General features: G+C 41.3%; 1 protein-coding gene across 3 annotated transcripts in view; it reads left to right on the plus strand.

Annotated features, from left to right (window-relative positions):
- Positions 1-15,482, plus strand: part of LOC127656263 (cell adhesion molecule 4-like) — a 190,539-nt gene that overhangs the window by 145,645 nt on the left and 29,412 nt on the right. For all 3 annotated transcript variants that reach the window (XM_052144500.1, XM_052144499.1, XM_052144502.1), the window contains exon 2: positions 5,051-5,197. In XM_052144500.1, coding sequence (XP_052000460.1) covers positions 5,051-5,197 — 147 coding nt within the window. The remainder of the gene's footprint in view (positions 1-5,050; positions 5,198-15,482) is intronic.

Here is a 15,482-nt window from a genome sequence, read left to right on the forward strand (position 1 = left end):
TCACATAATCCCATTCTAGCAGGCTGACTGTTTTATTTTGGCTTCATTCTAGGAGGCTCAAGATTAATCCATCTCAGGAGGTGTCATTTCTTGTGTTTGCCTTGCCGTTGGTACTCATAAACTTCTGGGTTCACAAAGCAGATACAATCATAAACAACTCCCACACAAGTAGTAAAGATCAAGCTTGTTTAGAGAGTTCAACCAACCCTTTACTATTTTCCTCACAGCTGTGAATCTGTCCGAATGCCGCAGCTTTCTCTACATCTCTGTCTCTATCTGTCTTATTATTTTTCTCTTTCTTCCCCCCATCAGTGAGTTGGCAGATTTTTCGATTGCTGTATTGGCGTCATGGCACATGCCCTTCCTTTCATGCCATTTGTTTTCCTGTTGAAATCCCTTCATTTCGGCCATGAAGAGGAGACAGCTGGCGTGCGACAGAGTGCATTTAACGGATGCTCAATAAGCTGTGTTTTGTTTGACTTCTCAATCAAACGCATTTAGATACTTTTGTCTGGAATTTGGCCACTTCCGGTTTGGTTAGGTTTGAATTAGGTTTTTAATTGCCATCCATGCATTCACAGGGCTTCTCTTGATGTATAGTGCTGTTGGAACAATTAAGAGCCATTAAAACAATGGCGGCCAAGTCCGCAGATGCCCAAGTGCTGAGTAATAACAGTCATTAGAATAATAATTGGGATAGCAATGGCGGTGCCGATTGTCGTGAGATGAATCACAATATTGAAGTGGAGAACAGAAATAACAATGGCCACAATTACAATAGCAATTGTGCAAAATTCTGGTACTTCCTCAATCACTGTCTCTCATTTTCCTCCCTTTTCTCTTCTCTTTCTTTCAGCTCAATACTTCACCTGTCAATGTTTTATTAACCTGCTCTCCCTCTGCTGAATTTAAGACAAGGGTACATTGAAATACATAGAGTATGACAGAATTAAATTTAAATGAAGCCAGACGAGTGGGCCAATGGGTGACAGAGGATTCGGTCTCATGCCTTTACAGACTGTTCTTTATTTTCCTCCTGAACTTAATGTAACATGTCCTCATATAACAGTCCTAATTATTTCTCTGAGAAACCTCCTGTCTCTGACCTATAACAAGGAGTTGCTGATAAGAGGTTTGGAGACAATATACTTCTCCATGCTATATTATGTCTTAGTGTAACATGAGTGCACAACATACACTCTTTCAACTATTGGTTCCAAGTGGCCCCCCAAAAATATTAGGACTCTTAAAAAATGTCTGTATTTCTTTGCATTAAATTAAAGCAATATCACACAAGCAATAGTGCTGTATGGCCCTACATCGGCACAGCTGTGATTTGGCCGCAGGCACAAGGCCACAGGTAATTAGAGCCATGCTGATTTAGGGCCATACAGCACGTTTGCGAGTGTGAAACTGTTTGTATACAACAGATCAACAAACAAGTAAATAAAAAACTGTCACAAAAATGGAAATTTTTTCTTACGCCATGGATCAGGATCTGCCATTGCTAGTTCAAAAGATGAGCCCAAACCTTTTCACGAATTCAAAAACGTCACTTTACAACTAGTAATGATGGCTTTGTCTGTTTTTAACAAGTTATTGGAGAAAAAAGGGTGTGTGTGTGTTTGTGTGTGTGAGTGAGAGAGAGAGAGAGTGAGAAAGATAGAGAGAGAGAGAGTGATTGATCATGTGTAGTAAACAGTAAAGATTAACAGTAAAGCTATAACTGTAGCGAGAATAAGAAGCCAGCAAATAAGAAGCTGGATTCAGCCTCGTGTGTTAGTCAGCTTGCTGAAGATAATGTAATTTTGGTCAAATACATCCTATTCATCCTACACCACGAGCACAAGCAGAGTGATACAACCAGTAAAGCACCAGAGTGCTTCTATTCTGAAACATCAGCACTCTTGGAAGGCCTATCATCCAATCAGATTCCAGGACTGGAGCTGACTGTTATATAAAACAAAATATCAAGCCCTTGGCATCTACAAATGAATGATGTTAGGCCATTTCTCAGAACTACCCATTTCTGCAAGTATTTAAGACTGGGATTTTAGTAGATCTGTTAGATCCAGAGGTGGGTAGAGTAGCCAAAAAATTTACTCAAGTAAAAGTACAATTACTTAAATGTAAGTTACTCACTTAGTAGTAGATAGTAGAGCTATCACTTTAAAGGGATGGTTCACCCAAAAATTCAAATTCTAACATAATTTACTCACCCTCATGCCATCCCAGATATGTATGAATTCCTTTCTTCAGCAGAACACAAATTAAGATTTTTAGAAGAATATTTAAGCTCTGTAGGACAGTAAAATGCAAGTGAATGGTGCCAAAATGTTGAAGCTCTAAAAAGCACATAAAGGCAGCATTAAAGTAATCCATAAGAATCCAGTAGTTAAATCCATATCTTCAGAAGTGATATGATAGGTGTGGGTGAGAAACAGATTATAATAATAACAACATAATAATAACCAATAATAACAATAATAACATAACATAACATAAAGAGGCAAAACATACAGATACATTTAAAAATTCTTTATTTTCTAAATTCACTGAGGTGATATTATTTTAACTCAGGAGACTGCACAGTGAAAATGATAATTCTGTGGATGATTTAAATATTCTGTCATAAAATGTAGGTTATGATATTTTGGTGAGATGAGGCTACCCAGCTTGTATTGGAGCTTAAAGATACTAAAGTCTAACAAATAAATACAATAATTTGCATTACATAAAATGTGTTTGCTCTTTAAATGAACATATATATATTATTCGCCATATGATGGAAAAGCTGTCTGTTCGTGCTCCAGTTGTCAATCCTGTTAGTGGCAGAGCAAAAGGCATTTACACTTAACTTGGATGATTACATGGATTTATACAGTTAATCAGCCCAAAGTAGCTGCCTTAGTTGCCAGTGCAAGGGCGCGGGGTAAATGCGTAAGTACTGCTCATGACATGCGGGACAAAGCAAACTAATATATTACTGGACTGATTTAAAAATGTACACTTAAAAATATATGTCATAAGTGCCTAGTTACAGAATCACCCAGAAAATGACCATCACATTACACAGAAAATCCCGCGTTAAATATTAGAGCTTTATGTTGGAGCTGCAATTTTAATCTTGAAATATCCACTTGTCTTGTTGTTAAATTAAAGAATTGCATGATGACACTATTCTTTTGCTATTATTCTTGATGCTGCAGCAGTGATGGACTTGAGTCCACCTTGAGTCTGTGACGGCGTGTGCAGCTGTGTGAATGTCCGCTGTCATAAAGGTCCCATTCAATAATCTCTCACTAAATTACACATTCATTCAAATTAAACCCAGTAATGTAACGACAGGATCACCGGCCATTATAATGAAGTAAAAGTATTTTTTTTTTTTTCCATTAGAAATATACTTGAGTGAGAGTAAAAAGTACCCACTTTTAAACCTATGCTAAAAGTCAATTTTTTTCCAAAAAGTTACTCAAGTAAATGTGACAGAGTAAATGTAGCACATTACTACCCACCTCTGGTTAGATCCGATCAGTTCCCCTAAAGTTTACACAATTTCCTAGCAGAGTAACCACAGGTTTAGTTCATCACAACTATGGGCACTTTCTACAAAGTTTGACAACCAGAAAGTGTACTTAATTTTGTGCTTAACTTAATGTATCTATTGTTTTATCATTTTAGATTTAACTTCTTTTGAGAAATGTTCTACTTGAAAAGTGTTTCTCCTATATTGCGTGTCACTTGGTTTGATATTTTTCTTTCTAATGCAATGATATTCATACATTTTTAAGTGTGCCTTCAGCATCCATTCACTTTTGGGGCCCCTTTAATTACAGACTCCTGTTGTTTACAAAATTCCAGCAAAATGCAACAGACCTGTACACTGCAAATGTGAGTGATAATCATCGCAGTTGGCTCATCCATCATCCTTACAGCAGCTTTTTTCTCAGTCTTGATCCTGAAGGACCCTAACCTATCTAACACACTTGATTCTACTGATTAGCTCATTAGTAGGAACTCCAAGACCTGAAATGGGTGTGTCAGTTAAGGGAATCTTACAAAATGTGCAGTGCTGGGGTCCTCCAGGACCAGAATTGAGAAACACTGCCTTACAGCGTGTTTATAACATGTCAGATATCATGCCAAACAGTCACTATGAACATGTCAGACATCTTGTCCTACCTCTGTGAATGCAGAGATGGAGAGGGGACAGGTCTCAGCAAATCAGCCTATGTGACAATTTTACCCTAGTGATCTGTCATTGGACTGAGTCAATGATCTGTTGAAGAACTTGGTGCCTTGGTGTCAGGCTTGCGATTCATTATCGTCCACCAGAGACAGGCTCTCAATACAAATTAATGATGTGCTGTGAGTTTCTGCAACATGTTCAGGCCAGCAGTGATGACCTCATATTCAGCATTCTCTGTACTGCTCAAATAAATGTCAACAGTCCATGTTGTCTGCAGAGTGTCACCCATAACATGCAGGGAAATGACACACCACAAGCACTGTTGCATTCAATCGGCCATTAAGATGTGTTGTGTTTAGATTTAGCATGGCAAGTGCCATTAGTGATGTTCTGTGTTCTCTGCGTATGACTGATCTCATTGAGTTCATTCCCGAAAAAGAGCTGTCATTACCGCTGCTCTCATGAGCTGAGTGTCAGCCTGAGCAGACGAAAGAGAGAAGAGTGTAAGCCCACAGAAATGGATAAAGATAATGATGCTATTGATCGTACCAGCACTTAATTAGGACCCTTTACTTGCCTTTTTTCTCTCCCTCACTGCCTCTGTCAATCAGTCTGTCAGTTTCTCATAATTGTATTTCTATTTCACTCTGTCCTCTTCTGCATAGTTCACACTTTTAAGAACAAAAGATAGTTACATGAGCTAGGTGCTAATAGGTCACTGAGGTATTGCTGTCTTTGGAATCACAAAATTTTTGCTCCTCCTGTCCATCAGAACTACTTCTATCAATGATTTATTACATTAAATGAGAGTTCTCTATTAACTGTCTATTCCTCACACTTTCTCTCTCTGTCTCTCAGCACGGGGGCAGGAAGTACAGGCTGAGAACGTGACAGTGCTGGAGGGGGGGACGGCACAGATATCCTGTCGTCTCCAGAACTATGATGGCTCAATCGTGGTCATCCAGAACCCACGCAGACAAACACTTTTCTTCAATGGAACACGAGGTGAGCTCTTGTGCTATAGTTTTCACAACTCTAACAGTAAATCGATTTAAGATCTCTATTCTATTCCCATAAACATGAGATCACCCAAAGTTTTCTAATAATGGTGTTTTGTCATAATTATTTCCTAATGCCTACTGCCACGACTGCTGTTTAGCTCGAAAATTGATTATGCGAGTATAATCTCGCATAATCAATCAGATATTATAATAGGAGAAAAAGAGACTTCCTTTGAATCACTTGGCTGATTTTTCCATTTAACTGCTATATTTATACTACAAAATATGCTGTACAAAGTGTCTGAAGTCAATGAAACAAATTTCAATTTGCAAACATAATTGTATCATAATGCAGATCATTAGTTTATTTCATAGTAATACCAGAACACATAGTTACAAATGTATGTGAACTTTGATTAATTTTTTTATTTTATATACAGTCTGATCTAAATCTAAATTTATATTGAAGGAATATTCCAAGTTCAATACAGGTTAAGCTCAATTGACAGCATTTGTGGTTACAAATCTAGGTTACAGTGAGGCACTTTCAATGGAAATGGATGGGTTTAAAGGCAGAATTGTGAAGCTTATAATTTTATAAAAGCACTTACATTAATTCTTCTGTTAAAACGTGTATTATTTGAGCTGCAAAGTTGTCTAAATCGAAAATTTTACAGTTGTTTTAGGGTTTGCAGATATTACATTGTCATGGCAATAAAGTTGTAAAATGTAATCTAACTTTATACACTAAAATCATGTTAACATGCACATTGTTTATGTCATGTGGCTATAGTTTTAATACAATTTGTATTTTTGGCCCCATTCACTTCCAGAATTTTGTTTATTTAAAGAAAAGGAGGGACGGGTCGAAATACATTTGTGTCGATTGAGCTTAACTTGTATTGAACCCGTAATAGTCCTTTAAGAGCAAAGAAACATCACTAATTTGATTACTAATCGGAGAAGTAATTTGTGACATTGACCATGTTTGTACAACAGGTCAGATGTCCTTTCTTCCATTGAAGCACATAAGATGCTCTTTGAAACATTCTCAAATCATGCTGGGATAACATAGATCATCTGGTTGGAACTGTGGAGCCCATGCCACCTCAAGTGCATGCTGTCAGTAAAGCTAAAGATGGACTTACCAAAAACAAAGAAATTCTAAAATTCAATGTCAATTCAACTTTTTACTCAAATTGTAATGCTTGGGGGGGGGGGGGGGGGTGCTAAGAGTGCTCTTAGACTTTTGGATTCCATTTGAATTTGAATATCAACTGCTGTTCTGTTAAGCTTTATATGATGTTGCACACTTACACTTTGGCAACTGCATTTTATTCACCTTTTACCCCAGAGAAACTAGTGAAATTTATTTCTCGGAACTTCCATTCTAGCAGCTATATAAAGATATCTATGGTGTTGATGTCAAAATGTAATTAGCTAGTGAAGAGGATTTACAGGTTATAGAGTTGCCAAAAGCGATCATGAGTATTTTAAAGTGTTCAGGGGATATCATAACAACTGGAAGCGGAGCAGGGAGATTTTAAAACAAGAGTAATTTATTTATAAGTACACAAGATCCTACCTTCAAGCTGTGGATGTACTGATGTGTCTCTATGCTTATGAAACTCCAAGAGACAACACAAAGTAATTGAAAATATCTCGTACGACACTTCTGACCATCTTCTCGTGTCATTCGTCAATCACGTTATTGTTAAGATGAGCAGATTTTTTGAGCGTTAAAGATGTGTGAAAGTGTATGCTTTATTTTATATTCTGTTTACAACCATTTGAATCACATTTAAGCTCCTATAAGGGGTGTAGGTTGACAAATAAATTTTAATGTTGAACTTGCATGTGTAATTATATGAGCTGTCACTGTTGGAAATTTCATGTCACACATTTTAACACAAATTAACAAGTTAAAACCTAAAAATTAAGCAGAATTACACATAAAGGCTTGTGTTATGAAAAAGTGCAGTGTGTTATAGCGGTCTGAATGTAATCTGCCAGGTCCAATTTACCTCCATGGGTGTTGGAATTAAACAAACATTTAGAGTGATAGAAAAAACACCTCACTAGCATTTTCACGTAGTAAAGGGGTGCTGTAGACTCACACCATCAACCCTGGGTGAAAAATACTTTCTGTGCTCCCACACGTAATCCATTTTAATCGACTTTTCTCAGTAACTTCAATACAAACAGGAAGTTAGATGACAACATTTGGAAAAGCTGAGCACGGAAAAGGGACAGGCTTCTTTAACACTCAGTTGTTCAGACACATTCCTTATCCATTAATGGTTCTCTTGCAGTGTTTAGAAAGTGGTAAATATGTTAAACATAGGCTTGGAGTCCGTGCAAGCAGTAGAGCGTCTCCTTTAATGCTGGTTAGCTTTTATCATCTTTGGAATAAATTCCTACTGGTGCCATCAATCTTTTTGCGATCCTTTTAACTGATTACACCTTGTTTAAAAAAAACAATAAAGATCTTTTTATGTAATAACCTTTGTTTTTCTCTCTCCCAGCTTTCACAATTACTCAAATTTGAAATCCTTTTAAGTGATGTTCTCTTTCACCAACATTTTACATGATATGTACTGTCCTTATCCTTTCTTTTGTAACCTTTGCTTCAAAAAAGCTTATGAAATTTGGTGACAGAAACAACCACAAAAGCTGAAATAGTATCCATGATTTCTGCTCTTACAAGTGAACAAAATTGGCCATTTTGTAGGTGCTAAATCACTCCTCTTCTGAAGCATTTACAGCATTATACCCACTCACACTTTTTTGCTAACAATCTTCAGGCTTTTTATATCTGTGGATTCTATACTGTGTCCATTTCAGCTCCTGGTTGCCCTTACCGCTTGAGTGCTCTGGCCTCAATACTTGGAGAAACACAAAATGCTTGCTAACTAATGAATAAAAGTCTTTTAGTGGGCAGCAGGGCATAAATATCCCCAGCCGTCATGAATACAATGGCCTATCAGCATTCACCCTTTTCATAATATTCAATCAGATTGGCTAGATCTGCAGGGTATGTAAATGAGGCGGGATTAAAGGTGACACCAGTCTGGACAATGCGTTGACATTTCCCTGCCATTTAGCATGAGGTAGAGCATTTATCACCTACTGGCAGTTTTTTTTCCCATCATGTAGAACAGGAATAGAGTTAAAAGATACACATGTCACGAAAGTGTGCTAACCTATTGAACAAGCCACTCACTCACTCACTCACTCAATATATCACACTCTCACTCACTCGTTGATACTAAAAACTATGTTTTCTTGTTCTACTCTATTATTAAATATAACTCTCCTTAGAGCTTTCAAGCTACATCCACCAAATATGGCACAGACCTTCAGACTGTTCTGACTTGAGGCCCTGATATTCTTAATATGATATCGAAGAACGAATGGGTGTGATGCCATTTAAAGCAATATCTGGCCAAAAAGGTGTTTTTGAGTTTGTTTCGGTGGTTCGTAACAGTGCTAAATACCTTCTTGCTGCCATTGGTCCACGTCATCAATAGATGTGACCTGAAGCTCCACCTACCTTGAGGTCCATATCTAGTTCCCTTGGACTTACAAAGACGGAATGTTCAAACAAGCCAACAGAATTTTCTTTCTTTCGGTCTGTCTGCCTATGCATCTTGCCAGCATCTAAGTTTTTATGAACAAACTTTACCTATTGATTTTATCCTCATTCATTTACTCTCTCACCCATTTATTCAATGTGTTTCTCTCTTACTCATTCACTCAGTCTATCACTCATTTATTCATTGCACTCTCTCATTAAATGTATCACTCTCTAATTTGCTTACTCATTTTATTGCTCCATTTATCCATATATTTACTATTTCGCTCGCTTGTTCACACATATCTTCATTCATTTAATCCCTCATTCATCATTCACTCGCTCACTCATTAGCTCACATTTTCCAAAAAGAGACTCAGATAAGTGCACCAAAAACGTATGTGTTGAAAGATGCCTTGGGTCCATCAGTGCAGTAATCATCTTATGGATCCAGCACATAAAGCTGCTACAGTATCTGTGAGTCTGCTGAAGGCAGTTTCATATCTTCAGACACAGACAAAGAGCTTTGAAAGGAATTCAGGAGAAAAGGAGTATTTAGCAGCAGTCAATACAAAATGAGTCGGTGGGATTGTATCCCAAATAGCCCTGTCCAGCTCATGTAACTGACATCGTTATTTGTTATTATCATTTTCTATTGATTTATTTTTCTTTCACCTTGGTTTCAAAGCCAAATCATTGTCCCCACTAGTTCTCAATTCCTTTGTTTTCTGCTTCTACTCAGTGTTTATGTGTTGTTCTGTGTCTGTAACGAGTGATAGCAAGACAAACAGACCCAAGAGCAGAGGAATAGTTCAAAGGATTTATTAACAGCAAATGTGAGCAGTCACTGAGTTGTGTATTGTGGAAGATCCCGGCACCAGCTGCAGCAGTGGAAAGCGATCTCCGATAAGCGTGCGTGCCTGCACAAGGGGTAAACCGTGAAGTGCATGTTGGAAGTCAGGAATAGATCCTCCGTTGAAGCTTAGTGAGGAGCTGAACAATGCCCAATTGAAATGGGCAATCTTACACGTGGGCAGAGACAAGGTATCCTCCATGGCCATCTGACACGCAGCAAAACTGGAAAGCAATCACACATCTGACAAGTGCGAAACTAACAGATAAACGAGACAGACCAACTAGGCAGCGAGAGTGCGGTTAGTTACTCAACATCAAACAACAATCTAGCAAAGATACTGAGAACACAACGGGCTTAAGAAGGGAGTGAATTAGAGGAGAACAGATGTTACTTGCATGCTAATCAGTGGCATGATCAGCGTTCCCCGGGAACAATCAGTGTTCCCATGGAAATGCTGATCATGCATGCTGGCCACGCCTGCAAAGCTTGAGGAAGAGAAAATGACAAAACAAACCAGCAAACTCACCGGTGTCATCTGTTCTGTGAGAAATGGTAGTTAAACCCATCATCTTTCTTTTTGTTTTCTTCTCCTTTTCATGTTACTCTTTTTTCTTTTGATCTTAATTGTGAAAATCTCAACCAAGTTGGAGACCTTAATTTGTTAACTGTATCCCGCAAAGCTACAAACTACTAATAATTTCAAGTAGTTAAGCTACAGTCAAGCTTACTTTTTGATAAAGTAGCTAGCAACACTACAAGTCACTGTAAAAAATTGAGAATTACACTGTAAAAAGTGCTATCTTGCAATTTAGGAGCTATTTCTATCTGATCCAATCCTTAAAATTAGTTTTGGTGGTGTAACATCATGTAGTCAGATTATTCAGTCTTATTAAATCATATTTCCCCATCTGTCGCTCACATCGACTTTGTGTCAAAGAAGCGACACTAGGGGTCTCTCTTGAGAGCCGTTCGCATCTCTGATCTATGAGAAAAGGCCAATGAGAAATTGACAGACAGAATTTGCATGTCCCACCCCCGGACATATGGGTATAAAGGGAGGGAAATGTGCCAGTTTCATTCAGAAATGTTCTTCGGAGCCGATTGGTTGTGTATGCAGCGAGCTGCGAGTCACAGTTTGTTTCCTCCCATCTCTGAGTGATTGCTGTTGGATCTATGGCGCATATCAGCGGCTTTCTCCTTCCCTGCACAGCAGTGCAGCTTGTCCCTGGGTGCTTCGACAGCAGTAAAAAGAGTTATTTCTCTAAAAGAGTTATTTTCTCTAAAAGAGCACATACACTGCAGTGTTGAACGTCCTTTTCAGGATGTGTCTTTATAAAGATGCCTTTCTGCCCCTGTGTAGTTCCTGGATGCGGTAGAGTGCTCTCTGCTCCTGACGGCCACAGGCGCTGCCTCGTGTGTCTGGGCAGCGATCACACCGAGACAGCGTTTGTGGATGGCTCATGTTCTCACTGTGAGAATATGACCATGCAACGTTGCGGTCGCGTCTTTCCTTCCTCAAAAGGAACGCCACTCCCCCTCCTTCTTCCCACGGGATTGAGGACGACCCGTCTGGCGATGGAGGCGATTAGGGGATGGCAGCGGGCTCGGTTTAGCCGGGTATGCCCCCGCGAACCACCCGCCTCCTGGTACCCTCGTTGACTTCCGTCCGTGCTCGAGGCAACAGCGGCTCGGTTCACAGCCTGTCCGCCTATCCTCTTGAGCCCCCCGAGCTGGATGAGAGCATCGGAGAGTGGTCCGGTGTGGACACGGGTGAATCGACTGGGCTGCCGCCTTCGGGCCAGCACGCCCAGTTTGAGGCTGACGCCCAGATGTCCGACATACTTGCCTGGGCCGCCATCAGCATGGGGCTGGACAGGAACCCTCCGTCCTCCCCACAGCCTTCGTGGCTGGATGATTGGTTCCTCGGGTCCGCGCACCGCTCACAGCCATGCCCCCCGGTTCCTTTCTTCCCGGAAGTGCATGATGAGCTGACGAGTTCTTGGAGGACACCCTTCTCCACCCGTCACTGTGCCTCTCGCTCACTACCCTCGATGGCGGAGCGGCCCACGGGTACACGGCGGTCCACCTGGTGGGGTCGCCCTGTGCTCCACTCCAAGGCCTGTAGGATGACGTCTTCCCTGACCTCCAAAACCTACAGCGCCACTGGACAGGCCGCTTCCGCCCTGCATGCCATGGCCCTCCTGCAAGTCCACCAGGCCAAGGCACTTAAAGATCTGCACTTGGGTAGTCCTGATCCCAACGTGCTGCAGGAACTGTGCTCAGTGACCGACCTCGCCCTCAGGGCCACGAAGGTCACAGCACGGTCAATCAGGTAGGCGATGGATGGCCACTCTCGTGGTTCAGGAACGTTATCTGTGGCTGAACATGGTCTAGATGCACAAATTAGACAAATTGGATGGCCTTTTTGGCGACACCGTCGAGGACTTCGCCCAGCAGTTCTCAGCGGTGAAGAAGCAGACGGAGACCATATATCACATCATGCTCCGCAGAAAAGCTTCCAGAATGGGCCACGCTCCGTTTGCTCGCCAAGGGCGTCCTCCTGCGGCTTCCAAAAAAGGTGCAGCTCCGCCTCAACCCGGGCTCAGCTCTCAGCCCCTGCGTCGAGTGCCCCACATGAAGCGCGTGATTAATTTGATTTACCGATTCATCACTCAAGTGTTTTCAGAAGCCCCCATATGACATATGAGTTTGTTTGGTTAAATGTAGCTGTTTATTAATGTTTTTTTTTACCCAGCCCCTTCGTTTCTGTGCCCGGTAAATGCTTTGCATATCTACTTGGACCGCACGCAGCTCTTTGTCCGCTTTGGTGGACAGCGGAGAAGGAACGCTGTCTCCAAACAGAGGCTTTCCCACTGGGTAGTGGATGCCATTACATTGCATCAATCACATCCAGGCCATACCCCCCCCCCCCCCCAGGAACTGGCCAGGGGCACCTCCCTAGCAGACATATGCAGAGCAGGGGGTTGGGCAACACCCAATACCTTTGCGAGATTTTACAATCTCAGGGTTGAGTCAGTTTTGTCCCGTGTTTTCTCAGCCCTTTCCCTCTGCTGAGGTAAAACCATGCGCTCTTATCCCAGGAGATCTCACTAACTCGGCTCCCTGTATGACTCCTCCAGAGCCCTCTGGTCCGTGAATTGAGTGGAGGAATTCACCGACCAAATCAAATGCGGGTACTCAATCTACTCGGTACTGGAATAGGTGCTCCACAGGATGGGCTCTTACGTGGACTTATCCCCCTGTGTGTATTTTCCGCGGAGCGGACCCGCATCTCCCTTGGACAGTTCCCACTGCCCCCTGGTCGCCGTGTCTATAGCAACTCCTCCCTCCCAATGAGGCAGGATCTACCACCAGGCCACTGTCCACATGTGACCTAAAAACCCATGTGATGCATTCACCATGCTTTACCTCCCCCAGTCTGGGCAGGTGTGGTCTCCGCAGGGTCTTTTCCCCCTGAAAGAATAGGAACTGGGAAAGCATTCCCCGATGCATATGATAGTGTTAAGATGGCCCCAGCTGCTTTAACTCTATGCGAGATACATAGTGATGGTGGCGTAGTGGCTAAAGCACAGTGCTGTTAATCAGATGGTCACTGGTTCTAACCCCATGGCCACCACCATTGTGTCCTTGAGCAAGGCACTTAACTCCAGGTTGTTCCAGGGGGATTGTCCCTGTAATAATTGCACTGTAAGTCGCTTTGGATAAAAGCGTCTGCCAAATGCATAAATGTAAATGTAAATGTACATAGAGAGAGAAATGGCGCGGCTGGCACGGCCTGCTCCCATGCTTGGCACGTCGCCTTGTTCCCCTCTGTCTGGGTAAAGAACCAGAAGGCTTTGACAACTTTATGGGGCGTTTGGGAAGGGTATGTGCAGTCTGTCACAACCGGTTGCTTTGCCACGTAAAATACCTGCCCGCTCCTGTGACAGCAGTACACGTACACGGCTCAGCGCATGGCGTGATTTCATTTGGACCACTAGTGTCGCTTGTTCGACACAACGTCGAAGTGAGCGACAGACGGGGAACGTCTAGGTTACGGATGTAACCTCCGTTCCTTGATGGAGGGAACGAGACGTTGTGTCCTCCCGGCCACGTCGCTGAGCCGAGCCACTGTTGCGGCCGAACCTCATTGTCGGCTCCTCAGAAAAATCCTGAATGAAACAGATGAATTTCCTTCCCTTTATACCCGTATGTCCAGGGGCGGGACATGCAAATTCTGTCTGCCAAATTTCTCATTGGCCTTTTCTCATAGATTAGAGATGCGAAAGGCTCAAGAGAGAGACCCCTAGTGTAGCTTCTTCGACACAATGCCTCGTTCCCTCCATCAGGGAAGACGTTTTTTCTTTAACCAAAGCAGTTAATTCAGACATTAACTTTTTTTTCAGTATGCGTTGTAGCTTCTCAAAGGGCAGTACTAATGATCTGTTTTACTAACAAATATTTTATAAGACTCTGATAAGACAGAGATCATATTTACCTTGCATACACAATAAGGATCTAAATGAATATACAAATGTACATAATTCAATTATAATGTAAAAAAAAAAAATTATAAACAGCTACATTTAACCTAACAAACACATATGTCATATAGGGGCTTCTGAAAACACTTGAGTGATGAATCGGTAAATCACATTTTTTTACTTTTTCAATGACATTTACGTTGCATTTAGTCCTTCTGATGAGTCCAAAGCATGTAGAAATGAGAAGCAGATATAATTAATCTAAGGAATAAGCTTCAGCAAATAATCCAGCACTTTGATAACAATGTTCCGCAAAGACAAACTGGAAGGATTTGTGGCATTTCACCCTGTATAGTGCACAATATAGTAAAAATATTCAAGGAATCTGGTCAAATTTTGGTGCTTAAAGGGAAGAAGAAAACCATTTCTGAATGCATGTGATCTCTGATCCTTCAGACATCACTGTCTTAAAAAACATCATCTGTAATGCAATCATGAACATGAGCTTGAGATTACTTTAGTACACCTTTTTTAGTCAACACCACTCGCCGCTGCATCCACAGATGCAAGTTAAGACTTTACTATGCAAAGCAGAAGCCCTACATCAACACAGTCCAGAAGCGTTGCCGACTTCTCTGGGCTCGGTCTCGTCTTCGATGGAAATTAGAACAATGGAATCATGTTTTATGGTCCGATGAGTCCACATTTCAAATCGTTTTTGAAAAACACATTCATAGTGTTATCCGGCCCAAAGAGGAAAAGGACCATCCAAAATGTTATCAGCATCAGATCCAAAAGCCAGTGTCTGTATGGGCCAGGGGTGTGTCAGTGCCCATGGCATGGGTAACTCGCACATCTGTGAGGGCACCATTAATACAGACAGATATGTAAAACATTTGGAACAGCATACACTGCCATCCAGCACTGTCTTTTCCAGGGACGTCCCGGCATTTTCAGCAGGACAACATACTGGCCGAAGAAGCAGAGAGTGCTAGACTGGCCTGCCTACAGTCCTGACCATCTGCAATGAGAATGTGTGTTACATTATGAAGCACAACATACAGCAACGTACAGTTGTGCTGCTGAAGACCAGCATAATGGATGATTGGAGGAAAATTCAACAAACTTAACAAACTTGTATCTTCAGTGCCTAAATACTTAATAAGTGTTATTAGAATAAATGGTGATGTTTCACAGTGTTAAACACTCGACTGTTCCAACTTTTTTTGGAGTGTGTTTCAAACATCTCATTTGAAATGATGGTACAAATAAACGATTAAATTCACAAGGTAAAACATCATGTTCAGTTGTCGTGCTTTCAATACAGCAAAGGGTGAATATAATTTACAAATCACTCCTTTTTGATTTTGTTATT

This window comes from Xyrauchen texanus, chromosome 15 (assembly GCF_025860055.1).
Source record: "Xyrauchen texanus isolate HMW12.3.18 chromosome 15, RBS_HiC_50CHRs, whole genome shotgun sequence".
NCBI lineage: Eukaryota > Metazoa > Chordata > Actinopteri > Cypriniformes > Catostomidae > Xyrauchen > Xyrauchen texanus.